The sequence below is a fragment of the Macadamia integrifolia genome, chromosome 5, assembly GCF_013358625.1.
Source record: "Macadamia integrifolia cultivar HAES 741 chromosome 5, SCU_Mint_v3, whole genome shotgun sequence".
Lineage (NCBI taxonomy): Eukaryota > Viridiplantae > Streptophyta > Magnoliopsida > Proteales > Proteaceae > Macadamia > Macadamia integrifolia.
In genome coordinates, this window is record NC_056561.1 from 2,309,012 (window position 1) to 2,335,679 (window position 26,668).

Here is a 26,668-nt window from a genome sequence, read left to right on the forward strand (position 1 = left end):
CCCTTCATTTCTAATTTCATATTTCATTAAATCTTGCAGAACCCTCTCCCAAGAAGGTCGTCAGTGAAGCCAACGCTCAAAACCCCTTGAACAAACTCAGAAGCATCTCCACGGCTACACTCATAGTGTCAAAAATCGATGCAAAAATTACCAGAGTAATGGTGCGGCCGTGGATCCCTTCGATGATCTCTCTCACCTAGGTGATGGATGAGGGGCTGTCGGAGGGTTGGGCTGGGGATTTGCAGTGAAGGGTTATCAGAGAAAGGAGAAGTAGAGGGAAGTTGGGGGTAAAAATGGTAAAATGAATTATTAGTTGAGTGGAGTTACTGTTTTGGATAGTTTTATAAACTCAAACAGTAATTGGGTAGTTTGGTAATGAGAAACCCACATATGGGTAATCAAGTAGTTTTCCGAAATAGTAGTAAGGGGAAGGAAGGCTTCGTAGCTCGTGCCTTCATTCATCCAAAGAAGCATAGCGGACGGGGGAGTGTCGCTCTCGCAAGCGCCCAAGTGCGTAGTAGGTAGGAGAAGAGAAGGGTCCCGTAGACGTGGATGATGATGGCTCTCTTCCTTGTGAGTTCGTCGTCAATGGCAGCAATAGTGAGCTTCCCTATATTTTCCCTTTTCTTTCGAAGACGAAGAATTCCTTTTCTCATCCATCCTTATTTGTTTTCCTTTCGGCTTCCCCTTATTTCTGACATGAATCCGTTTTTTTGGTTATTTTGTCGTGATTCTGCTGCTTATCCCCATTTCCGATTAATTTTCTTTATTAGAGGAAATCGAATCCCGCCAACGCCTCGCCTTCGCCGAAACGGGCGCGCTTCGGAGGTTTCCGGGTTAAAGCATTCTTCAATCCTATCGAAGAGCCCATTCTTGAGAAAGCTCTGAAGGTAAGTCGTTGTTCTTTATTATTCTCTGCTAATCTCCCTCTTTTTCTTTTCTTTTTTCTTTTTCTTTCTTTCTTAATTTTCGTTTTTTTTTCTTAACAATAATGAAAAACTTCTAATAATTTCGATCGATTGGTACACTTGTGGAGTATTTTGTAATAAAGTTTGGTTTGTGGATTGATCAGGCTTAGTTTTGAACTCATTGCTTGTGTTCCAAATGTTTGACGAAGAGTAAATATGGCTGCTTTCCTTTTAAAATTTCATCTGAGTATGATATATAATCTTAGGATTTTTTTCCCCTCAGTTTTTGCTTTGTTTTAGTTATTAATGCTAAATGTAAGTATCTGGGTTTCTTCTGTTTTTCATATTCATTACACTTTCACCTGCATATTCATTATACTCGGTCAAATGTTCCAGTTTCTATCCAAGAGTTAATAATTTGATCATCGTCATCATCATGTTAATGATTATGCTATGAGATCTTATGTTTTGTTTTCCTAGTGTAACATTGTAGAAACCAACTCCTTTGTTATTAAATTACTTTAAAACCACTCAGATCAATCTGTTTAATCATCAGAGCCCTTGGTCTTTGTAAAGCATCTTTCAGAGCCCTTGGTCTACAGACATGATAAAGTGAATCAATCTATTATACAGATATGATAAAGTGAAAGCCAAAACTCATTGTTTTTATAGCAGTGGTTTCTAACTTTTTTGCTTAGTTTTTAGGAAATGGTTCTTTTGCACTGGCCTGCGTCATATGGAAGATTTGATGTGGCGTTATGGCAATTTGATAGATAGGGCATGGTCTGGATTAGCCTTGTGTCAAACTGCAAGTCAAATTCAGTCATGTTGCCCCTTGTGTACCGACAACTTCTTCTGTTTATTCGACTGTTCATTTGCTTTCAACTTCTTTTCAAAAAATTTCATCTTCTTGGTGGATTTACAAAGCTTCGTTTTTCCATGTGACAATCTCTGTTTTGGTTGAAATTTGTTTGTGCGAGGAGGAGACCTTGGGCCTACTTGCCCACAAAGTCAAAGCCTCATCAAACTTTCCTTGTGGAGGATATGAAGGCATCCATGAATGCCTTCTTTTTAACATGTCATTTGAAATTAACCAAGCCACCTTTTAATTGCTTTAGGAGCCTGCTGCCTTCATGGGTGGGATGCTTGCGGGTCTTCTAAGAATTGATTTGAATGAAGATCCACTTAAGGAATGGATTACAAGAACAGTTGAAGCCTCTGGGATTACAGAAGAAGAAATTTATGTGAAAGGATCTAAACTAGAAGAAGAAGAGGAAGAAGAAGCCCCACAACAGATAGAGATCGAATGAAGGCCAGTTATCTCAGGGTTTACGCGAGTAGTTTATTTCTTCTCTGTATATCGAAGTCATGTACTTGATATTTGGATAGTATGCAAGAATGGATGTTGGTGACATGTTTCTTTTTCATGAAGAATCAACTTGAATCTCAGCCAAGTCCAATTTAAAAGGTAGTTTCAGTTTCAGTTAATTCTTCCTTTCTTATTCTTTTATAATCATTCCATCTTTTTTTTTTTTTCATTGTAAGAAAAGTGTGTACATATTGAAATGGTGAAGAGGCAAAGGTATGCAATTCTTAATCTTGGTTCTTTAGTTTCAGCTGGCAACTGTAAAAATAGATTGAAATTAAAATACAATTTGAGTAATTTAGTCATTAGACATTTGGGTTTTGTCCATGGCTTGCTATGTTTTTCATTATACACATACTCATGGGGCATTAAATAGTGCACAATTGATAAATTAATAGACAAGAGGCTGATGAACAGTGGTACTAGGTTCTCCCTGCACTGAGTCTTGGGAGTGTGAAACTGGAAGGGGCTCGAGTGCTGGAAGAAGCATTGGAAGGTGACCAACAGCAAGATTGCAGGTAGGTTGAAGTTCAATATTCTTTTGCAGAATCCCTCATCTCTAGTGAAAGTGAAAGAATACTAAAGGAACTCTCGAATGGTGGAGCGACAAATGTGTTGAAGTACTTGAAAGCTCTAGTTGTTGACTATGTCTGGTGGTCGTAGAGTGAGGGGGACTCTCTAATGTTGATGGTTAAGTAGGAAAAGAATGAACATAGTGAAGCCCCTAATTTGTGATTAGAACACCTTATCTTTTACTGTTCATAAGTCACATCTGGTTGGTTTGATGCCTACTCGATGCCAATTCCATCAAGGCTCATCAGCATCTCTCAATCAATTTGAAGAAATCTTTGGTGTCCGCCATCTATAAAAGGAAGTTCCCTCTCTTTGGAAGACGATTTGTGCTTCCATCAAACCTAATTTAATTAATTTAAATGATGTTTAATTTACAGTTTTCTAATCTAGCGACAAGCGTGAGTACCCATATTTAAAAAAAAAAAAAGTACACATTCATAGATATGAGACTGGATCACTTGAGAGTGTGTATGTATTACTATCGATTGTGTAAGAACAAGATTCTTGATATTTCTTGATTGATCTCAAACATTAGAGGTTTTTATCATTGCAAAAGAATATTATGGGTTTTTGATGAACTATTAACAGTTAATGAGGCATTAACTATATATTAATGCATTAGATTCATGATGTTTGTCTATAAGCAAAAGAGAAACTCAATATGTAATCCACTTTCTGTACAGCATGAATATGTGGAAAGAAAAATCTGATTGTGATTGGATAAAAATTCCACGCTCAATGACATGTTTTGTAATTAGTATCTAACAGAATTTAAAATATTGGTTATTAATAATTATATTTTAGAAGGATTTCGAAAATGCTTTTATGTCCAATCAGTGATCAAGATTCTCTATATGCGGTGCTTCAAGGTCAACATGCTCCTTTGGATCCAATTCTTATTATTAATTCAATTATGAAGAATTGCGTTTGAATGCAATATTTGCTTCTTCTGCTTTTTTTTTTCTTATCACAAAAGCCTTCCCCCCCCCCCCCCTACTCTTCCTTTTGTTTCCTATGTTTTAACCACAAAATGACAGGATGCCCTTTTAGAACGAGTGCAACCAAGTCCACGAGGCTCCGGCTACTACACGGTCCGGGAGGGGCAAATGTATAAGCAAAGCCTTGAGATCTAGCAGAACATAATTGAACTATTTTGTTGCATGCAAATGAGCAATAACAAATTCGGCACGTAAGTTCAGAAAGATATCAGAAAACCAACAGAACCGTTCTGAAAAAATTGTATCCACAAAGGCTGGATAGCCACCCAAATGAGACCAAACAGTAAATTGTGAGGCCCAAAACTCACATCAGAAACTTACCCCACGATGGTCGACTTCAAATCAGGTCCTGGAATAATTAAATGCTATGTAAGGATCTAACAATCTAGTTTAATGAAAATAGAATCTCAGATCAAATGAGGCAAGATCATATATAAAGAAAGCAGTAATAATTCTTTCAATGCTCCCTCATTTACTGGTCCGGCTAATCATGTTTTTCCTGGCTACGGTAACAAGTATAACATGTTTAGCTAGCCTGTAAAGGAAAAAACTAAAACAGTCAGCAGAACCCAAACCCCAATTAATAGATACAAAAAGCAATACCAACAGGTTGTCAAGCAGAAGACAAAATGTGATTGACCATGCACAGATGAATATTTGTCAGAGTCGAGAAGAACTGATCAATTCCTCTTCTTTTTGTCTTTAACCTTGACTATTAGGGCAGGAGCTGCTGGTATCCGAAGCCACCATTCTCTAGCCCGCCTTGACATCCGTTCACTGCTATCTTTTCTCATTGGCATCTCACTTGTATATGCCTCAAGGAAGATCAATATCATAAGGTACTGCAGAGGCACAAAAGCAAACACTGCTGCCATGATAATCAACAGAATGACAACCTTGTCTGTGGTCTGGAACAAAGATAAAACAAGACATTCATAAGCGCAAAACACAGAAGAAATCCTTGAATACTATACTATCAAACTTCAAATATACAAACAAAAAAATGAATACCCTTTTAGGAAAATTATCAGAACTCAAATACAAAATGGAACTATAACTATAATTACCAAACAGAGCAATAGACAAGTCTACTGGATCCCAGTCATGTAGTTTACAGAAAGGCCCCACCACTTTGTGAAGCTTATCCCTATGGTCAAGCTTTGGAATTAAAATACATGCGTAACTGAGAAAAATGCCAACTTTGTTAATATGTCACATTATGTGTACCGTGTGGGTACAATTTCATGTACCACGATAGGGGAGTTTTCCCTCTATCATGGATAGGTTCTGGTAAGTCAGGTTAGATGATTAGTTATAATTGGTTTAGTTTATTAGTTTCCTGGATTGTTTAGTTTGTTAGTCTTCAGTTGTAGTTTGTTTGTGATTAATTTGATAAGGAGGAAATCTGCTTTGTATTTGATTATTATAAACAGAACACGATGGGGGACTGCTGAGAACTATCGAGTATCGACTGTTGGTCTCTTGACAGCCCCCTCTTCTTCCTAATCTCTTCAGAATAATGATACCTCTAAATTCCACGTCAAAATGGATGAGATAACTACTGCACAATGGAAGTCTTATCCAGCAGAAAAAGGAGGAAGCATGCTTCTATGCCTGAAATTATAGATGTTGGGACATTTTTTATTTTACTTTTACTATTATCATTAAATGGGTGAATATTGTAAGGGTCTTTAATTACAAACCAATGGGTTAGTGTAAGATATTTAGTTAACTCTGGTCAACTATGATGTCAGCATTAGGATTTTAAGGGCCCAGTTCAAAGTACTAAGTCAAAACAAGGAAGTGTACCCAGAGTCTAGGATTTAGAGTCCTATCTTGGGTTTTATTTTTATAGGATAAAGAAATGACATTACATTTTCTGTTCAAGCTGATTTTTTCTTTTCTAGTTAATTTCTGTTGTGGCCTCCAACACTATTCCAAATTTATTAGGACAAGATATAACGTTTCCAAACTTTTCGAAAGACCGTGTCATGGCCATCCTCATTTTAAAGCTCATCATTGTGCGGCATCCTAGTAGCCAATGATTGGGTAAGACAAGCCTCAGACCGTCTGAGCAATCTTAGGATCTACCAAACTATGCCTTCACAATACACCAGTGGGAGACGAGACTTTTCAGGAGCTGTCTAATGTGTTGAGCCTTGCCCAAGCAGCCCACAAGTCACGAGACACCCACCAAGCATGTGGGGATCTTTCAACGGGATAACCCATCAGATCTACTGGCCCCTTAAATGTATCCTGGCAAAGATGCTTGTCCAATTACAAGGATTTCCAGGTCACTAAGGTCCAGCACAAAGCCATACTCCCCCAAACCATGCCACACGAACATGCTTGTACCAACAACAACAACAACCACAACAACCACAACAAAGCCTTTATCCCAACTTAATGAGGTCGGTCACTAACATGCTTGTACCAGTGGTGCTATTTTAGTGACCGTTTAACGTCCAGGAGCCCTAATACTCCACCCATAACATACTTAAAGTTTGTCTTATCTATGACACAAACCATCCCAATCAAGCTGTCATTACCACACTTGTACCAGTAACCAAGCATTGACGCAAACTTTATCCTAAAGCATATCAAATCCAAGCAATGCTCATAGGACAGGTGCACCCTCACACAATGGCCAAAGATCATATACTTTCCCATGCCATACACCATGCAAATTTACTGAAATTACACCACCTGACAAGATTTTATTCTTACTCTCTAACCATATTGTCATATGTCATGTATAGGAAATATGTTGGCCAGATACCTTGATCTGTCAATAACCCCAACATTGGCCTAGAAGATCTGTTTGGTGATGTCCACCGAAAATCTCCATCCAGAAATGTCTTTCAGAAAAAAACAGGGCAAATGTAGAGAGAGTGGCTACTTTTGCACATAGGGAACAATCTCTCAAAGAGGAACAGAATGAGTGCGTGAAGTTGGTATGTGAGCATGAGCTCTCTGTTTATTCCAGTTTTTCATTTAAAGGAACATAAACTAGTTGAAATGCAAACCTGAGGAAGAGCAGAAAATAAGATCGCCCTTAGCTTCAGAAGAGTGATGTTTCCAGCTTGAACTAGTGCTTCAACCTGAGAAATGGCTTCCTGTAACGTCAGCAGTTGTTCAACTGCATTCTGACTCGGGGGAGGTGTTACTGTGACAGCTTCCAATGGCTTTCCTTTGTTCTGATGCTTCTGCCAGAGCATGAATGCTGCCAGGAATACAGAAGTGCAAGGCAAGACATACTTGAACCAACCCCTATACGACAGTTAAAAATGACTCAATTTTTTTCTCCCTGCTGGATGTTTAATAACACCTCATGTAAGTCGTATGAATCCAATCATATGCGAATAGGGAGGCGATAATCATGAGGATGGCTCATAGACAATAATGACAATCTACAATATGTGCTAGTAAATGTAGAAAAAAGAGGGGTTGATCGTGATCCACCCTTAAAGATTCTGACTTATGTGCTCTTACATATTAGAAAGAAATTGATTGGCATAGCAATCTTATCAATTGCATTGTTTTCTGTTCATATGAATATGGCCCAAAAAGATCCAGAGAAAGCAAAAAAAGAAAATAAAATTCAATAAAATATAAAACCAATAAAAAAAATTCATAGGTGATAATGTTAAATCATGACAAGGGGAACTACCTAAAAGGTAAACACTCTTCATCCCCAACTCCCCAACCCTAAGGAAACCAAATGAGAGGCAAAAGCAGGATAGGATGCAAAGTAATAACTCATCATACTCAAATAATATACCATCGGTTTGCATTTCTTGTTTTCCTCTTGTTCATTCTTTCCTTTTCCTATAGGAAGGTAGCTTATGATCTTCTTAATAGTGTGAAAGAAATATTTGTAACTTTCTCCCAGTAAATTCTATTTTACTTTTTCACCCATTATTCTGCAGAAAAACAATGCAAAAAATATACATCCCAATTCCCAATTCATTGATGCTATAAAAGGCACCAACACTTTGAACCACGAAGCTCAGATAAAAGACTAGGAGAAAGCAATCAAGCAGGACTAAGATCATAAAAAAATAGAACAGAAATACTTTTACTTAATGACTGGAAGTTAAATTATCAATTTGTTGGAGAATGGACGAAGATTTTAAAAAAATGAGCAGTAGTCTTGTCTTCTGCCCTAGAGAGCCGAGTATGGTCACGACTCACATCAATAAATACTAAAACAGGGCAACTGGGTAGAAATTAAAGATCGAATATTTGAATTTTTTTTTTGGTAGAAGATTGAATATATGAATTTAAGTTAGCATATGATGCAGTAGAATAAAATATGGATACTCCTTCCTTACATAGGACGCGAGTACTTCAGATGGAACAAATTGATGCTTTCACATAAACATCAAAGCATAACAATCCAATTATGATGATAAATGAATTTACATTCAAATTTTCTGCAAGAAACACTAGACATGGATTTTCCAGTGAAAAATGACTACCAGCCTCCCAAAAAGATATATACTCGTACCTGACAAATGTGTAACATATCAGCATCAGAAACACTGTTGATTTAAAAGGGTCATCCCAAGAGGCCAAATATTGGAGCAGCTTAACCGATTCAACCAGTGGGAAAAGTAACTCCTACCATCAAATGGGAACAGGGAGAATGAAATATCACCTTTTGAAATGAAGAAAAATCCAGAATCCATGCTTTATAATTATAACATGCCTTGCCATAAAACAAAGATTAACGATTTAAAAAAAAAAGGTCCTCATATCTATGTTACCAAAGAGAATCCAGCCCTGGTCAGTATCTTATGCCATTTATAAAACCGTATATGTATGCTAATGACAATCTACCAATTAAATCTAATGCTAAGTGCCACTTTAGACAACATGATCTATAACTATGTAACGAACTGACATAAGGTTACACCAATTGGATGATGCAAACCATCCAATCATAGCTATACTTCACACTGTCAATCACTTAAGGATGGTTCAATTAGCATACTCTGAAGCTATGGCTGATCTGAGAGGCAGCCAAACAAGATGATGATCTTGACTCATGGAAAATATAGGAATTTTCCAACATTATGTCGAGATGTAAATTCTTGCCTGTAAGCTGAGGAGGTTTTAGTGTTCAAGGAATCCATAGCGATAAGAACGCATCAAATTCACCCAATGAAAGATCCATTGAATCTTTGAAAAAAATATGGTGAAAGATTGCTTTCCAAACAATTGTCAAACTCTTGCATGCATAAATTCTTTTCATCAACAAATAAAAGCGAAGAAAAATTCTTGGATGGATTGTAGGCATAGTTATCAAGGCGGCTCAGCCTGGACTGACGCCTAGGCATTGCCTTGTTGGTTTCATCTTGATTTTTACCATCCTCCTTCGCCTTGGTCACCTTATTACCTTGATAAACTTGATTGTAGGAGGCTAGAACTTACTGAAGGACATACTGTCATGATGTCATCCAATTCTCCCTTCGGTAAATACCATGGATGATAGAACTTATATTTCTAGTAATTTCATGGAATGCTTATATTTCCTGTAATATCATGGAAAATGTATATTTCTCGTAATTTAGATAATGATTGTTGTCAAAATATTTCAACCCTCAAAAAATGCAATTAAATTTTCAAATTCTCATAAGCTTTAGCCAATTCCTACTGAAAATTAGTTTTGGTGAACAACACAAATCTAAATCAACTGGGTAGGACGTAGTAGAGCTATCACCATTTACCTTCATCACAGCTATATTTCTATCAATCCCTTCCACTTTCACTTGATCCACAGACGCTTGTGCTGCCTCAGCTCTCCCTGTGTCATGTTTCAATTTCTTCACAGCCAATTCTAAAGGATTGATCTCTCCAGCAGTCACATCTCGTACCAGGAATGCTGAATCTCCATCAGAATATGCCCCTTTTGGTAACAACGCAAGTCTCACAAGTGCAAATAGTGATGCTGGGGATGATGGAGACTTCCCCTTGACATCATTTAATGATATTCTGATGGCATCATTTTGCAGCATCCTAGCATTGAATTGCTCCAATTGACCTGATAGAATTTCCAATATCTTATCTCCCCCAGGAAGCTTTTCAGCTAAGTTATAAGCAAGTAAAGTCTTGTAAAGAGATGGAAAGATCTGGAAAGCATCTCTTAAGGCACGGTACCGGAAGATGCCTAGAATGGACTTTGCAAGTGCTTCGGCCTGCTGTGTATCTTTGAGATTGTATCTCCTGATAAACTTGTGAGCATGCAGAATCTCAAGACTAATTTCTAAACAGTAGTCCCGGCGTGAGTTGCCTTTGAATTCAGGGAACTCAAAAAATATAGGCTCTGTTCTGTAAATTGGCATAAGTTAGAGAGGGTGGATCTCAAAGTCTATAACTCAGATATTTCCTCAATAATTGTGTTCATAGAAACTTACACAGATGTTGAATTGTACATCAGGGCCTTATCAAAGAGACGGGCACCCAGTGGGCCAGTCAATTCGGGCTTTAAAACCTGCTTCAAGTCTGTTGCCAGATCATATCTGACAGCTTTGTCATATAAACCAACTCCCAATGACTCGAAGTATAAAGCATAATTGGTCAGTGTCAAGCGACCTGCCAAAAGCAAGTTATCCAACCAAAATTAAGAACTCATCCAAATTGAAAAAATGGTGTTACTCCATAGTAAAACAGCATCATGCCAATGTAATTAACTCAGGCATTAACCAAATTCACATTGCATTGGCAGATTTTTCAGAATGCAGGAAACACAATGAAGCCCATAAATATGTCTCCGGCCAAATCCAATATTTTACTATGGTTGGGTTAAAACAAGACAACTTGAGCATCCAAATAGATCGAATCAAACCAAATCATGTCTGTACTATCCACCACCACCACCAACAACAAGAACAATAACTCAGCCTTATCCAACTTAATGGGGTCGGCTACATGGAACCGATCAAAGACAAAAAAGGAAAAGTAGAAGTAGTGTTGTATGTTTGTATTTTTTTTAACATAATGTATATCTTGATTGTTTTAATTGCATATATACATTTGCAATAGCTAAATTATATGTAGACTTAGTGTTTAATGTTTATAAATATGTCTAAAGTACAACAGCATTCAGCGTACACTAGCAAACTGGGGTCCAAATCACAAGTACCAATTTGGGTGGTTTTTCGTGAAACTAACTCACGAAATGTGTAAAATGCTAAAAATAGGCAGCACAAAAAATTCAGGTAAAAAAACCATTTTCTGGGCCTCGAACCTCTGTTTTCGAGTTTGGCCCATATAAATACCATGTGGTCGAAACCTGGTATATCTCGGTTTCATATGGCTGAAACTGAGATTTAAAACCTTGCTAGTTAGAAGTGAGGCCAACAGCTTTAATGCATCAATCTCTCATCAGACTAAGAGTTACAAAGTTGCAGAAAATGATCTAACTCAAGCCTGATCACGTAGAGGAAAACAGTTTGGCTAGAGGAATCATAAGGAAACAGAAAAAAAAAGAGAGAGAGAGAGAGAGAGAAATAGAAATGGACAAAAGATGCCTCACCAGGCCATGCTGAAGTCCCAATGTGTTGCATAACTGGTTGAGTAGTGCCATCCACATCTAAGATTATCTCTCCCTCAGCAAGCTGAAGGTTAGAAGCCAAAGGCATTCCAGGTGCGTTTTTTGCAGTTTTGATGACTCTGTACAGAAAGAAACATATAACAATTGGAATGCATATACAGCAGGAAGTTTATGATGCAACTGAAGAAGCATACAATAGTACCATTTAATTGTTCCTTTTTGAAGAGGCAACATAAAGAATATGCTAGAAAAATCAAACAACACAGAAAAAGAACAAGAGCCACAGCAGCAAGGATTCAAGATGAGCAAGGGGCTACAGAAATTCAACTAGAGATTACTCCAATCATGAATCAAAACAGAGAAATCTATCTTACCATATTCCGATTGATTGCAGGTTTTCAACCAAAAGATTTTGAATTCATCCCTGACCAAATGAGGCCCAAAATCGACACAAATAGATGCTCGTGTTGTGTCTATTAGTATAATAAATACCCAAAAATATTGAAATACATAAGCAGGAAAGTTATAGCAAGTTCTACCCCAATTCTCCAAGAATCAGCAAAAGTAAATGGAAAAAGAAAGTCTCAATTGCAAAAATGCTACATCTCAAGAAGCTGATACATACTTCTTAAGGCTTCTAAGGTATTTATCGTAGATTAGAAAATGCAGCTGGCCACCTGAAGAGCCTGCAAGTGCATCAAAAAGATTGCGGACAGTAATGATATCTGCTACAGCAGCACAAGCAGGAGCAATTCGTGCAAAAGCCTCTGGCCCAACAGTTTCCTTGTCATCTACCTGATGGATAGAATAATAAGGAACATGAAAACATACAAGCAGTTTGAACACTAACCCAATAGAACCATTATTTACACTGGAGTTAATGCAATAAATTCTGAGGAAATACACTTCTGTATGAAATACGTCATACAACACCATTATGACTTTACCCCCACTGTATACAGCATACAATGTGATTTAGCATTTTCAAAAGCAACGTAAGATTGACATCATTCCTAACCTATGTAATATAAAATTGGAAAGCAGAAAAGTACATAAGTACTCTTTTGTGATCCAAGCACCAAAAATCCCAATTGTTGGGGCTTCTTTCACCTGTGAGCAGATATTTGGAAAGGTGTAAACTGAAGATACTCAATCCATTAAGTTGAGCTGTGTCCCCTCCTTCACATATTGGGGGTTGCATGCTTCGCAAAACATATCCCCGTGGAAACACATCATCATAGAGAAATATACTGGGGAATCCAATATAATTCTAGGCTTGGAAGTTGGAACACACCATACCACTATGACTGTCCACCTTAATATATCAAATTATCAATGCAAAATGAATTTGTATTTTCAAGTAAACAAAGATAATTCAACAAGGCAAAGACCAACCTGAACAGCCATGCATGCAGAATTCGAACAAAATAATGACCAACCATCCTCATCCTCGACATCCTGATTATTGCAAGGTGCACTTCCTTGAAATAGAAAAATATAACATAGCCCCATCAAGGGAAAATGATGTAGATCGAGCTATCAAAAAGAGGGTGCAAAGCTGGTCCAATACGGGCCCAATTCTATCTCCATTGAACCAGCCAGCTGGCAACCCTGTCTCTCCCATCGAGTAGCCCCAATTTTGTCCTATGCTGGCCCATTCCTGCAGGCCATTCAACCAGCATAGTGGACCCCATATTATTGCAGTATTTTCTCTTTATTTTGGTGTTCTAGAAGCCTGCAGCAAGCCTCCATCAATCCAACCAGCTACAGCAGCATAAGTTTCTATTTCTGTCTACTGCGAGCTGTCACATTGCTGCCTTTTTGTCCTCTGTGTGTTTGACCAGTCAAACACCAAGTTGGGTTGCTGTACAAGCCTTCGAGAATGTCCGTAGTGTTGTCTCTTCATGTTTGATTAAGAGTACAAGTCAGTAGTTAGTTGCCAAAAACTTTTAGTTTCCTTTTCCAACTTAGTTTCCTATTTGATTTGTTACTAACTTGAAAGGTTGTACCTAGTCTATATAAGTGAGATCATTTTAACACTTTTACAAGTTAATAAAGATTTTTTAAGATGGCTTATGCTGTTTTTCTGTGGGATGCAGTTGGGTGAGAGGCCCTAGGCGAGATGCCTAAACTTGAGGGTTGAGATGCCCAAAGCCTAACATTCTTCTTCCCCCTTCTCAGCCCTCCATCAATTACTCTTTTCTTCTTTCTTATTTTCTGTTTTAGCCTTTGCGAATGAGTGTCTGAAAATTATTTTAAGACCTGAAGTACAGCCTACATATCAGTTCAAGCATAGCCAAGGAGATCAGAATCGAGTGCAGCCATTGTCAGGGTTTTGAAGCTCCATCGATTTGGCCATATCTTCCCCACCTGAATCCTGATCAACCAACCCTTTCGATTCTTTGTTCTAGCCTCCAAGAGGATCACTTGATCCAGGCTTGGTGACCATTGGAGCCCTCTAGCTTTTGTTTTAAAGATCAACATTAGTTTCCTAATTGGGAACCTCTTCTCATATCTCTCAGACCTGAGATCAGGTTACAAAGCCCTTTGGAGTTTTGATAAGCGCCACAAGAGGAGCACTCAATCAGAAGCTGAACACCATCAGAGCTCCATACAGCCAACTGCAGCTTTCCTCAATTCTGCTCAAATTTGGACTTTGTTCTAAGTTTGATTCCAGATTTCCCTAGGGTTTGAGTGAGTTGTTAATTGGAGTTTTGGGATCCTAACTAAGGTTGGGTAGTTCCTACCTAGCCTTACATCAATTGGTATCAGAGCTTAACCTAAGATGGAGCCGAAGGTTGGTTATTTTTGTGGCGGGATAATTGTCTACAAATTCTTTGATTAGATCGATGCTTTGGACAACTACTACATCCTGACATAGGTGCAACAAATTTGATTTGTTTGTTCCCGAATGAGTGATCGTGTTTGAGAAGTATGGAGAATCCATGAAAGGCAACTTCGAACTCAAGGATGTGAGCCTAGGACTGGGGAGGAGATGAAGTACGAGTTGGCAACCCTATACCTCTGTACAAAAGATCAAAGAATCTTTTTCCCTCCACCAAAGTCCCCTCTGAAGCCTTCCACAGATTTTCAAAAGCCGCCCACAAATGACAAGAGCATAAAGAATTGATAGACTGTATTGCCGCTCTTGTGCAACAATACAGGGAAGCACCTTCAATCAAAACACCTGAACCTGAAGTTGAGTTTAGTGTGGAAGAAATTCCAGCAATTCATACTGTCGAGGAAGATTTGGTCATTGATGTTCCCATTACCAAGGCTCACGTGGAAGAAGACGGAAGCAACATTGTAACTATAGTGGATACTGAGATCGATCCTGAGGAGATTGGTGCTACAATAACTGTGGTGATTCCGTGATTGTGAACAGCCAAGCAGAAGAATTTGAAGGGTTCGAAAATGAAGTAATGGTTCGCGAAACCATTGAGGGGATTTTGAAAGACAAAGACAACGAACTTGAAGAGCCCAAGCTTGAGGAAGATCAAATAGAAGACGATGACCCCATGGACACATCTGAATACATCAAAGTTGAACACGTGGAGTTTGTCATCCCATTGAAGTATCTCGAAGAGCGACGCCCTTGCCTCTATGACTATGTCCGTACATTCAAGTAGTCACTCGAATTTTTATACGGATTGAAGATGGACGTGCACCATGCTACAATCACCCTTACCTTCTTCAAAATTCGAGGACAATTTCTTTCTAAGAGGGGGTGTTACAAACCAGAATAAGTAATCAAACCAAGTGAAAACAAAGAGAAAGAGAGAGAAAGAAGAAGAAGAAGAAGAAAAAGAAAAGGACAGGAGAGACTACTGAACCATGTGTGGTGGGCAGCCTGTGATAGTGAGTTATGTTCTATCGCAGGCTACTCCATAAATATGTGTGTGTGTGTGTGTGTGTGTGTCCAAATAAGAGGGGTAAATTAGGGGACTAAAATAACCCTAACTACTTATTTCAATAAGTAAAAAAGAGACCAAAAAGAGGTTGCAAAGATGGTCCAATACTGCCCCAATTCTATCCCATCGAACGAGCCAGCTAGCAGCCTAGTTACTCCTATCGAGCAGCTCCAATTTTGTCCTATGATGGCCCATTCCTGTCATAGTGGACCGCATATTATTGCAGCATTTTGTCTTTATTTTGGTCTTCTAGAAGCCTACAGCAAGCCTCCATTGATCCGTCAGATACAGCAGCATAAGTTTCTATTTCTCTCCTGCAAGCTGTCACATTGCTGTCTTTTTGTCCTTTGTGTGTTTAACCAGTCAAACACCAAGTTGGGTGTTGTACAAGTCTTCTAGAATGTCCCTGGTATTGTCACTTATGTTTGCTTAGAGTACAAGTCAATAGTTAGTTGCCAAAAGCTGTTAGTTTCCTTTTTCATGTTAGTTTCCTGTTTGGTTTGTTTCTAAATTGTAAGGCTATGCATAGTCTATATAAGTGAGATCATTGTAACAATTTTACAAGATAATGAAGATTTGTTTTAAAATGGCTTATGCTTTTTTCTGTGGGATGCAGTTGGGCGAGTGGCCCTAGATGAGATGCCTAAACTTGAGGGTTGAGATGCCCAAAACCTAACCTTCTTCTTCCCCCTTCTCAACCCTCCATCAATTTCTCTGTTTTCTTTCTTATTTTATGTTTTAGCCTTTGTGAGAGAGTGCCTGAAAGTTATTTCAAGACCTGTTGTATAGCCTCCAGATCAGTTCAAGCACAGCCAAGGAGATCAGAATTGAGTGCAGCCATTGTCAAGGTTTTGAAGCTCCATCGATTTGGCCACATCTTCCACACCTGAATCTTGATCAACCAATTGAGGCTTTGTTCTATCCTCCGAAAGGACCACTTGATCCAAGCTTGGTGGCCACTGGAGCCCTATAGCTGCTGTTTTGAAGATCAAAATTAGTTTCTTAATTGGGAACCTCTTCTCAAATTTCCCAAACCTGAGATCAGGTTACAAAATCTTTTGGGGGATTTGATCAGCACCACAAGAGGAGCACTCGACCAGCAGTTGAGCTCCATCAGAGCTCCCTACAGCCAACCACAGGTTTTCTCAGTTCTGCCCAGATTTGGACTTCTGTTACAAGTCTGATTCCAGATTTCCCCAGGATTTGGTGTTAATAGGAGTTTTGGGATCCTAATTGGGGTCGGGTAGTTCCTACATAGCCTTACATCACCTAAGATAATATAAGACACATGAACTTCAGCCACAAGCATAGAAAAAATTAACTACATCAACCCAGCACCAGTAGTGAGGTGCAAACAAAAATGTTGGTAGAATGACACCCTGCAGAAGAACGTGAAAAAATTCCAGGATTTCTAATCAACAATGAGGTGTCTCACTTTCTGTAAGGGTTCTCTCTCGACACCTGAATCTTCCCAAGCAAGCATCATATCATACGTCAATCGGCGAATCTCCTTATCACTTAAATAATTTGGACGCTGAGTCACCAAATCCAGTGCTTGGTATGAGCAGAACTCTAACAAATTCCTAGCATAAGTAGGAGATTGCTTAGTGTGTTCAGGTAGCTCAGTCTCAAAACAACACTGCAACTCTTCAGTTGGAATTGAAAGAATCCTGCAATTGCGGGTATAAGGCTTCAAAACCAACAAAGTATGAAACTAAACAAAGTATGAAACTAAATGTTCTTCGAGAAATATAGTTTGGCTTGCAACAAAAAACAAAGATTCTACACAAATATCTTTCTTTTTCTTTTTTCTGGTGGGGGAGGGGGAGGGGGAGGGGGAGGGGTGGAATGGATGACGATCTTTATCATGATCGCTCAAGGGAAAGTACTACTGCGACCAATTCTTAGAACAACAAAAAACAATAACTATGCTCTCAAAATATGAGCATGACAAATCAGATCTCAATAGAACCTCTCACAGAAGAAATAGTCTATGAAGACCCTTTGTCCTCACTTAAATGTACCTCCGTCTTAGTGCTGTAATTGGTGGAGGAAGTCTTTCTTGCTTTTGGCTCAGTTATCTACATTTTCTTGTCCTCCAGTGGCTATCACATAAATGTTATTCTCAATTAATGGGAAGTTGGTGTTTTCTAATTTAAGGTAATTGTTCTTGTTCTCAGAACTGAACTGCTTATCCAAGGCATATGTTATTCTTAATTGTGAAGATCTTCCGATCATTTGACATTCTTTTTTGTTAGGCAGAATCTTATCGAAAAGACTCTGGCAAAAAATTGTCTTTTAAGGGAAAAAAATTCATTTTCAGAGCATTTTACGTGTTAATAAACAGAGCCTAAAGATAAAATGAGACAAAAACTTCAATAGGTGCAGATCATCTATCTCCTTTTGTAGTCGATCCTATTTAGTTGGGATCAGGCTGAGTGGTAAAGTAATCTATCTCCTATTACTTCATTATGTTTTTCATGAGGTTAATTATTTCATTGTCTGAAGTTCGTTATTTTTCACAAATATTTAACCTGCGTTTGGGTGAAAGCATCTCGAGTTGAGCCGTAACCCTACTTTCAAGTATCAATATATGAAAGAAAGACCAATAGAAATGAACGAACACATCCATGAAATAATTTCATTATATGTGGACACCGCTAACTACATTATAGTATAGAGAAGAAAGAGGAAAGCAAATATCAGTAAACAGAATTCCTGTAAATGCTGTGTTTCACTCCAGCATTGGAAGGGGAGAAGAATGAGAATTACTTGGAACAACGAGCAATGACGGAATTGGCGATGCAAGAGAGCTGAGGGATGGAGTCGGGAGAAGCGTCGACCATATTTTCCGACTTCCTGGCGCTGCGGAAGATGGATTTCAAAGACTTGGGCGGTCTTAGATTATCGAAGATACCAATGCGGTTCTCCATTGGAACTACCAAGTCGCAACTAAAAAGGAATGGCAGAGAGCGAGTATGTCTGCAACTTAAGCCTTGCAGGCTAAAGTTTCAACGAACACCAAAAAAAAATATTGGCGGAAATGCCAAACTTAATTAATTCTAATTTTATTGCTCTATGATCCTAGGTTGCCCACTTTAAAATTAGTTGCTGCTTCCTCAATCCAAATGGGCTGGACCCGGCCATCAACGGTTGGCAAAAGGTCTACCACAACTTTGACCTTAGAATGGGCGGGCCCATCACGCTTGTTGGTCTAGTCTGGGTGCTTATGAATTAGGAAGCTTCTTGCGGAGAGGGAACGAATTAACTATTGACCCAGTTTGTTGACTCCAAACATTCTAGAAGAGCACAATACCAGCTCGAATGGTTTCAACTTTCAACTGTGGGTCCAGTTAGATTCCGCCCCCTCGTAAACGCCGCTCCCTTTCCCTCCTGGTTCCAACTAGAACGATACGACATGGATCGGTTGTATTGGGCTGGATCGGATCGAATTGATTTCAAATCAGACGTTCCTTTTTTTTTGGGGGGTTAAAAAATCAAATCTGGTTATTGGCACACATCAACCGATCCATATCAGGTCAGCATTTGTATTGAGTCTGTCCAATAGCGACATGTATCGGCCAATGCTCTGATATCATACCAGTGTTCTACCATGCTTCCACCATTACCATCACACGTTAAAAATAAATAAATAAATAAACAAAGATAGCATCTTCTCACATTCTTTAAAAATAAAATATATTTATCTCAACATGTGACATCATTCTTCATTATAGAACTCTAGTCAAGGTGATCTTTTACGGTCAATTAATTAGTTTATACTTATATTTTAGGACATGCATTTCATGATTATATATTTAAGATGAGAGATTGGCACGCTGTCCATGTGCATTGGTATCCACATGCTCCGTCAATTGAGGGATGCAAAACAGTTCGTGAAATAGTTTATCAAAATAAATAAGAAGCCAAAACACCAGAAAAGGAGTACGTTAGCTGGTTGCGTGGCCTTGCGTTGAGAGTGTGCGTCCCCAACATCTAAAGGGGAAGTGGGCTAGATGATGATTTCTCCAGTATCCAATCTATAGACTATTGGCAATTATTATACCCATAGGAAAAACAATTAGGGTGGGGGTAGAAGTGTAACACACAACCTTCTCTCCCCCATTCAACAGTTTGAAGCCATGACTGTGTACGCGCATGGTTGTTCCTTTCAACTGTTGCATGGGGTGGGGCAGAAGTTACACACCGCCATCCAAGGGTTGAAGGAACGACTGTGCATGGTCGTGCACATTAAACCTTTTGCCTAGTTCTAAAGTGTAAATAGATTTTTACATTGATTCATTAAAAGTTCTAAAACTTGGCGTTTGCCTATGAAATTGATTTCTTTGAGGAGTTGAGATTGCTATCTTGTATATAATGACTAACATTTGATGCCACTGTGAAATGGAACATCCACAGTGGACGATCATACAAAAGTTGATACATATTCAACTATAAATAACCTCGTTAACCAAGCCACCCAACGTACTCCTGAGGCTTTCACACTTCTATTGGGATCTCATTTGGGATCGGAGTCTTACCTGCTTTCATCTTTCTCAAAACCACTTCAACTTCTGTCACACTAGCTTTTCGAACTTATCTATGATATGTGGAGTCTTATTGAGTAAAGTCATCATTTATGTCATTTATACTCGAACTATCTCCATTTAGTAGGACACAAATATACTTGTCCCATCTTCTTACAATGTCCTTATGTTTTACCAACACTCTTCCATTGTCATTTTTCATACACCTCATCTGGTCGAAATTTGTACTCTTTCTTTCTCTCGTGTTATATATATATATATACATATTTTTCCTTCTTTCTTATTAAGGTTGTTATAGATATCCTTATATTTCTTTGCCATAGCCACCCCCACAACGTTTCTTACACAATTCCTGGTATAATAATACTTATGTTTCTTTAATCCTTTGCCAAGTCTTAAAACAATCTTTTTTTGGTCTTGATAGCCACTTGAACCTCATCGTACCACCACCAAGTTTCCCTCAATGCTTGACGTCTACCCTTCACTTCCCTTAGGTGGCACATCTGGCAAACCTCTTGATACAAGTCATCATCTCATTCCACATCCATTAAGATCATAGAAATCAATTAATTAGATTAATGGGTTTGGGGAGACGAAGAAGATGTATGAATTAACATTTCATCAAAATAATTTCTTTCAAAAGCCGATCAATCGATCGACTGTAAGCGTCAAATTATCACTTACTTCAGTCATGAGTACCACTAAGTACTATTGTAAGTAAGATTATTCGTAATTTTTGTTCTTGAAATAACAAATCAAAGAATAATAGAAACAAATAAATGATGATTAAAAGGAATTAATTAAACCTAAAGTCCTGTGGTTGTTGGCATCGAACATGAAGAAGATGAGCTTGTAGGGTGGTCGTGTCAGTAGTGGTAATTAGGAGGAGCTACTATAATTGAGAGACGATCTATCCAATCCAAAGGATAGTCTTCTAATTTCACAAAGTTGTGGCCGTAGCCCATGTTGTCCACGTTTGCATAGCAACCCACACTTTCCTTCTTTTGCTTGAAAGAAAGGCTGAAGAAGCCGTTTACCACGTCAATAACAGAAGTCACAAGGAATGAAGAGATGCCATGGTTGGTGACTAGGAACAAACACACTCTTTGGCTGCTCTGCCAAGCCCTCGTTTCACAAAACTAAAGGTCCAAAAACAATTCTTTTAGTAAGCTAAAAAACATTGTTTTTTCTAAAGAAAAATAGCTGAAAATTCAACACTTGCATCAAATAGTTCAACCTTTTGAAAATACCTCTCCCGTGGTCTTGGACAAGGCTACTCCTTGAGTCTTTTCTTTTTATTGTAGCTAAGGAGGGCCTCTCTCATCTTTTTAACTGCCTATAAAGAGTTGAACTTGTTTAAAAGAATCAAGACCTCTAGCTACGACCTTGAGATTTCTCATCTTTTCTTTGCATATGATACTTTCATTTTCTGTAAAACTACTTTGGATAATTTTGCTACAATTAAGTGTATTCTGGATTTATTTTTTGACCTCTCTGGTTTAACTATTAATTTGGATAAAAGCAGTATTGCCTTTATCTTGTCAGTCATACTTTTCGCCCAATAGCTAAAATTGTTTCTTTCAAATACATTTGTATCGAGAGTGGGAAGCAAGTTGGCATCTTGGAAAGCGATTTGCTATCTTTTGTTGGTCGAACCATCTTAATCCAGTCTGCTTAATTTATCCTCCACCCCCTCCTATTTGATGTTTCGCTATGCCTTTCTTAACATAATATGCAAAAAAGTTGGACTCCAACAACTTGCATTTTTGGAATGGTGATGTAACCATATCCAGAAAACTTCATTTGATTGGTTGGCATAAAATCTGTTGACCTAAAACTTGTGGTAGTATTGGCTTACGGGACTCACTCTGAGGCTCATAATAAAGCTCTCCTTCTCAAACTTAGTCGACGCCTTGTTACCAATGAACAATAATTATGGGCACAAATTTTTAGAGCCAAGTATTACCATAATGCTTATATTTTATTTTATTTTATTTTATTTATTTTTATGAAAAGGCTTTGAAAAGGAGAGGATCCTTTTGCTGGAGTGCCATTGTAAGTATCCTTTATTTTCTTCAAAAAATGGTCTTAAAGAAAATCGAAAATGGGAATGATTCTTTCTTTTAGTCTGGTCTCTGATTATTGTCTTTTCCTTCTTTATCTAATGTTGCTCCTGATGCTAGCTCTTAACTCCTCATCTTTTCTAACAAAGATAAATAACTTCGCCCTGGGAAGCTCTGGATCTCTAATCTCTTAAAATCTATGTCTCACCCCATGTCACTAATAAAATCTTATAGATTCTCATTTCCGATTGCCCTGATAGATGGTGGTGTCACCTCTCTAAGGATGGCACTCTATCTACCAAGAAAGTTGCCACTTTTTCTTATAACTGATTTATTTACTAACAATAGTGGGTGGCTGGTGCTCAAACAAGTGTACTTGCTTGTCGCCTTGCTCACAATGGTGGTGCTTTTTTTTTTTTTAAACTGAAAATCCACCCCAAATATAAGCTCTTCCTTTGGAGAATTGTCCACAATGGTATTCCTACCAAGGACATCCTATGAAAATGGGTAGACATTGACACATTTGTGATTTGTGCCAAGACAATAATAAGAACATTTGCCATTTGTTTCTCACATGCGACTTTTCTAAAAGAATCTGGGTTTTGAACCTTTGAGTCTCAAAACGATCTTCTTAGGCACTGTTTGACAACGTTTCTAAAAACGCGTTTCTGTGTTTTCCTGTTCCTAGAAATGGAGAAACGGGGTAAAAAGCGTTTGAAAATCTTGTTTTGTTCCACCCGTTTTTAGAAACATAAATAGGAATTTATGAAAATTTATGTTATAAGAAACGGTTGTGACAAAACAAGTTATACTTGTTTCGTCATTTCTAGAAACAAGTGAAGGCAACAAATCGTGGATTTGTGCCTAATATAAAAGCCCAAAAGTGAAAAACGTGACTTTTCCTAAGCTCAAGAATGAGAAGTGTGGGCATGGTAGTGACGGAAGAGAGAGGGTGGAGCATGTTATCAAACAACAATGTGTGAACAAATTGATCCAAGAAACACATGTTTATCAAACACCCAAAAATCCGTTTCTATTCCCCATAAACGTGAAAATTTGTTCCTGATGTTTCTGGACACTTGTTCCTTTTCGGTTATTATATATTTATTCAAGGGTAATTTACAACGCCACCCCCTGGAGAATGTCAGTATTATAGGAACACCACTTCTTTTTCATCAAATTAGACTCAGACCCCCTACCGTCAGTCTCCGTTAAGGAATATACCTTATATGCTGATATCAGCTACTATATTTTATTTGAAATACCAAAATGCCCTTATTAAATGTGAAGTACCTAAAATGTCCATGTAATTAGTTTCATCCTCAAATTGATAGTAAAACTTTCTCCTAAATCGAGCATTGAAGACCATGGCGGCAACGGCAGTGGCAGTGGCATCAGCGACCAGCAAGAACTCATGGCGACCAACTGGAACACCCTTTTGACTAAAACATATGACAGGGATCAACGGAAGGAGGGCATTGCCGGAGCATATTCAACAGTGTGAAGGCCTTCCCTTTCCTCCAATCCTTCGCTTCTTCTTCCCTCTCATCGTTCTTCCTTCTCCGACGAGAAGGAAGAAGAAGCGATGCCAAATTCTTCCCTCCATAACCCACTTGTCACTAACCCATTACTTCTCTCTCTCTCTCTCTACTTCTCTTTGAATAAGAAAGCAATGGTAGGTCACCGAACTCGTTAGTTACATATCAATTCATCCATTTTTCCATTTCTTCCTTGAGGTATAAGTATTGGATCATCTGGGTTTCATCACAGCTTTCTTCAAAGAACTTGGAAGTCTAGATCTGAGGTCCTCAAGAGACTACTCTTTATCCCTCTTGAATCTGTCCACCCTTTTCGTTATTCAAGATCATTTTTTTTCTCTGGTTTTGGATTTCAGAACGATCAAAGCAGAGAAAAGATGGGTTTTCTTGAATTTTAATCAATAAATCCAGCTCAAACCGTGAAGAGAAAAACAGCGGCAGTAAAGCTCGAACTCTCTCCCCTTCTTTGAACTTTTCCAGCTACAAGAGTAGAGCAGAGCACCGACAAAAAGAGTAAGAGTTCTGCGGGTCTTCTTCCCCAAATAGACACAGGTACAACTCGATCTTTGTGATTCTTCTCAACACTAGTTAGATCACAGCAAGTTTTCTCCCAAATTTTGAAAAACCATTACTCTTGTCCAGCTCTAGATTGTGATTGATTTCCAAGCCACTTGGAGGGTTTCAACCATTTTTTAGAGAAGAAAACAATATCATTTACATAATCGAGCTTTGCAGGCTTTATCTATTTGATTTCCTTCGTTTGGTGGCCTTCCCTAAAGCGCAAAGGTTTTTCTCTCTTCAATGCCCTATCATGTAGAAACGCAACCCTAAGACGATGTAGAAGATAATGAAAAAACAGAACAAACAATGCACACAGATTTTATGAGGTTCGGCAAGGTTGCCTACGTCCCCGGTGAGATGAGATATTACTTCACAATCAATGGAGAATAGGGTTACAGTGCTCGTCCTCACACCTCTCAGTATTGCTTGCATTACAGATAAATAAACCATCGCTACAAATATATAGGAAAAACCCTAATTCGGAAAGTACACAATTTCTCTCAAATAAAAAAATTCGAGCGGGACCGCCATCTTGCCTATCAAGGTGCTGCACCAATACTCTCTGGATTAAACTGTGACAGAATACAAGACATCATACACCAACACTATCATTGGAGCTTTGAGTCATGCCTCCAGTTTGCATTCTTTCTCTGCTATTTTCAAGGTTTTCTCACAAAGTTATAGTGAACTTCCGTTCTGTTAGTGGTGGTAACATTAGCGAAGGAAGTGGTTATAATAAGCTAGAATCACTAACCCAATGGAAAATTTTTCCATGATTGAAAATCCATGACTATGCATTTGGGTTTTCTTTTTTAGAACACCCAAGTTGGCCTCGAGACTCAGAGAGAGAGTGTGTGACAGGATCCACGAGAGAAGAAGTTGGAACCGTCGACGGTAGCTACTATTGCGGACGGTCACGACTTATGACTAATGACTCAGTTAGAAGTAATTTAGGTAAAATATGATTTATTATTTGTTTTAGTTAAAAGGGTAAAAATATCATTTTAAATTCTAACTTAACGGAGACTGACGGTAAGAAGTCTGAGTCTAATTTGGTGAAAAATAGAGGATATTCTTACAATACTGGCATTCTTCAGGGGATGGAGCTGTAAATTACCCTTTATTCAATTCCAATATTATCCAAAAAATTAATTTGACTCACTTCTTCAATGTTTTCATTATTATTATCCGAAAAATTAATTTGACCCACTTGAGCCAAGGTCAAAAAGAAATCAAGCACCAAAAAAATTGGTCCAAACACCAATGACCAAATTCATCATTGGAAGTCCTTAATTTAAGAGATTTCTTTTAAGATCGTTCAATTTGCAGTTTTTTTTTTTTTTTGCAAAGATCATTCATTTTGCACATCCCTATGTCAAAAAGCATCGCTACCCTTCAAAGCCGCAAAAAAAGCCACTTGGAAACCGTTTTCAACAAAAAGCAAGTACAATTGTTACTAACTGCAAATTTTTTTTTTTTTTGGGTAAGATTACTAATTGCATTACCGAAGATAGAAAGAGGGGGAAGCTCGCTCTTCGCCATAGGAGGGCACTTACATTGATCCATGGCTTCTTCGCAGCTTATTAGAGCTTCGTTCACAGGTGCTGTTGACAGGCAGCCGTGTGCTCCTCCAAATGGTAGCTCATTCGCATTCCCTAAGCTTTCATCTCTCACCATGCTCACTTGGCAGAGACAAACAACTACGACCTCCACTCTCCGGGTCTCAACAATGGCGAAAAGGAAAACCGAAGAAATGGCAGTAACCCAGCAAGTTCAAACTAACCCTAGTGGAGGAAAACCCCAAGCAGAAGTGGAGGAGGACTTGCCTTGGATTCAGGAGAAAGCGATGGACCTGGTGGAATTCACGGGATCGGTAACGCAGGCGATTCCTGGGCCCAGGGTCGGTAGTAGTTCATTGCCGTGGATTCTCGCCTTGCCGTTGTCTTATGCTAGTATCACTTTTGTTATCGCATTTGTCAAGACTGTCCGGAAGTTCAATTCGCCTAAGAAGAAAAGGAAAAAATTGGTGAGTTTCATTGTTTATTTTCCATCTGTTATTGTTCAAAACTTCAAATTCATTGAGTGTATTCTTATGGCTGATGAGAATCGAGAAAATATTGCTTATCTTCGATTGGTGGTTTTAATTTTTAAGATAGTACAGAAAATTTGATCATGAGTGTCCTGTTGGAAAAATGAAATTTCAAGAACTTACCAGGAGTTGAAGAGTTCGCTTTGACTTAGCTACTTTGAATAATTTTAGATGTAAAATTGTTACTTATAAATATAAGAACAAGTAGTCATAAAATGGCCGCCTTTAGTATTTTAATTTAAACTATATCAATCAAATGCATTGCTATCAGTTAATAATTTTGATGGGTAGAGAAAAGACCCAGACCGAAGTTCTGAAGACCATGTTTTGTTTGGATGGAAGTGAAAACAGTTGATTGGAATTTTGGATTTTGTTCTCTCACGAGTTATGAAAGGCATTGGACATTGAAGGGGGGAAAATTCTCTTATTTAGGAGATATTAACTGAATCAAATAAGAGGTTGGTCGAATTTGGACTGACAGTAGACCAAAGTAGAATCTACACTAGTCAAACTAATTCATCAAGATGGAATGTAAGAAGTCTTACTTGGAAAGAGT

The 26,668-nt window shown here is 38.3% G+C and overlaps 3 protein-coding genes across 4 annotated transcripts in view; 2 read left to right on the forward strand and 1 right to left on the reverse strand.

Annotated features, from left to right (window-relative positions):
- The first annotated feature begins 401 nt into the window (after positions 1-401).
- LOC122078830 (UPF0426 protein At1g28150, chloroplastic-like) lies at positions 402-2,396 on the forward strand. Its single transcript, XM_042644988.1, has 3 exons — positions 402-600; positions 774-890; positions 2,027-2,396. The coding sequence occupies exons 1-3, from the start codon at positions 553-555 to the stop codon at positions 2,216-2,218; spliced, it is 357 nt and encodes a 118-aa protein (XP_042500922.1). The 5' UTR covers positions 402-552; the 3' UTR covers positions 2,219-2,396.
- Positions 2,397-4,252: 1,856 nt separating this feature from the next.
- LOC122078384 lies at positions 4,253-18,356 on the reverse strand. Of its 2 annotated transcripts, XM_042644353.1 has the most exons (9): positions 18,087-18,356; positions 16,750-16,984; positions 12,029-12,198; positions 11,386-11,522; positions 10,265-10,442; positions 9,578-10,178; positions 8,356-8,468; positions 6,872-7,115; positions 4,253-4,753 (listed from the first exon to the last, which is right to left on the reverse strand). In XM_042644353.1, exons 1-9 carry the CDS (start codon positions 18,245-18,247, stop codon positions 4,526-4,528), a joined length of 2,067 nt encoding a protein of 688 aa, XP_042500287.1. In that variant the 5' UTR covers positions 18,248-18,356; the 3' UTR covers positions 4,253-4,525. The 2 variants fall into 2 exon arrangements, with proteins under 2 accessions (XP_042500287.1, XP_042500288.1); XM_042644354.1 differs by lacking the exons at positions 16,750-16,984; positions 18,087-18,356 and adding an exon at positions 12,799-12,935.
- Positions 18,357-25,405: 7,049 nt separating this feature from the next.
- The window catches only part of LOC122079717, a 13,731-nt gene continuing 12,468 nt past the window's right edge, over positions 25,406-26,668 (forward strand). Inside the window, exon 1 of the mRNA XM_042646406.1 lies at positions 25,406-26,107. Within this exon, the coding sequence (XP_042502340.1) occupies positions 25,588-26,107 (520 nt within the window). The 5' untranslated portion in view covers positions 25,406-25,587. The remainder of the gene's footprint in view (positions 26,108-26,668) is intronic.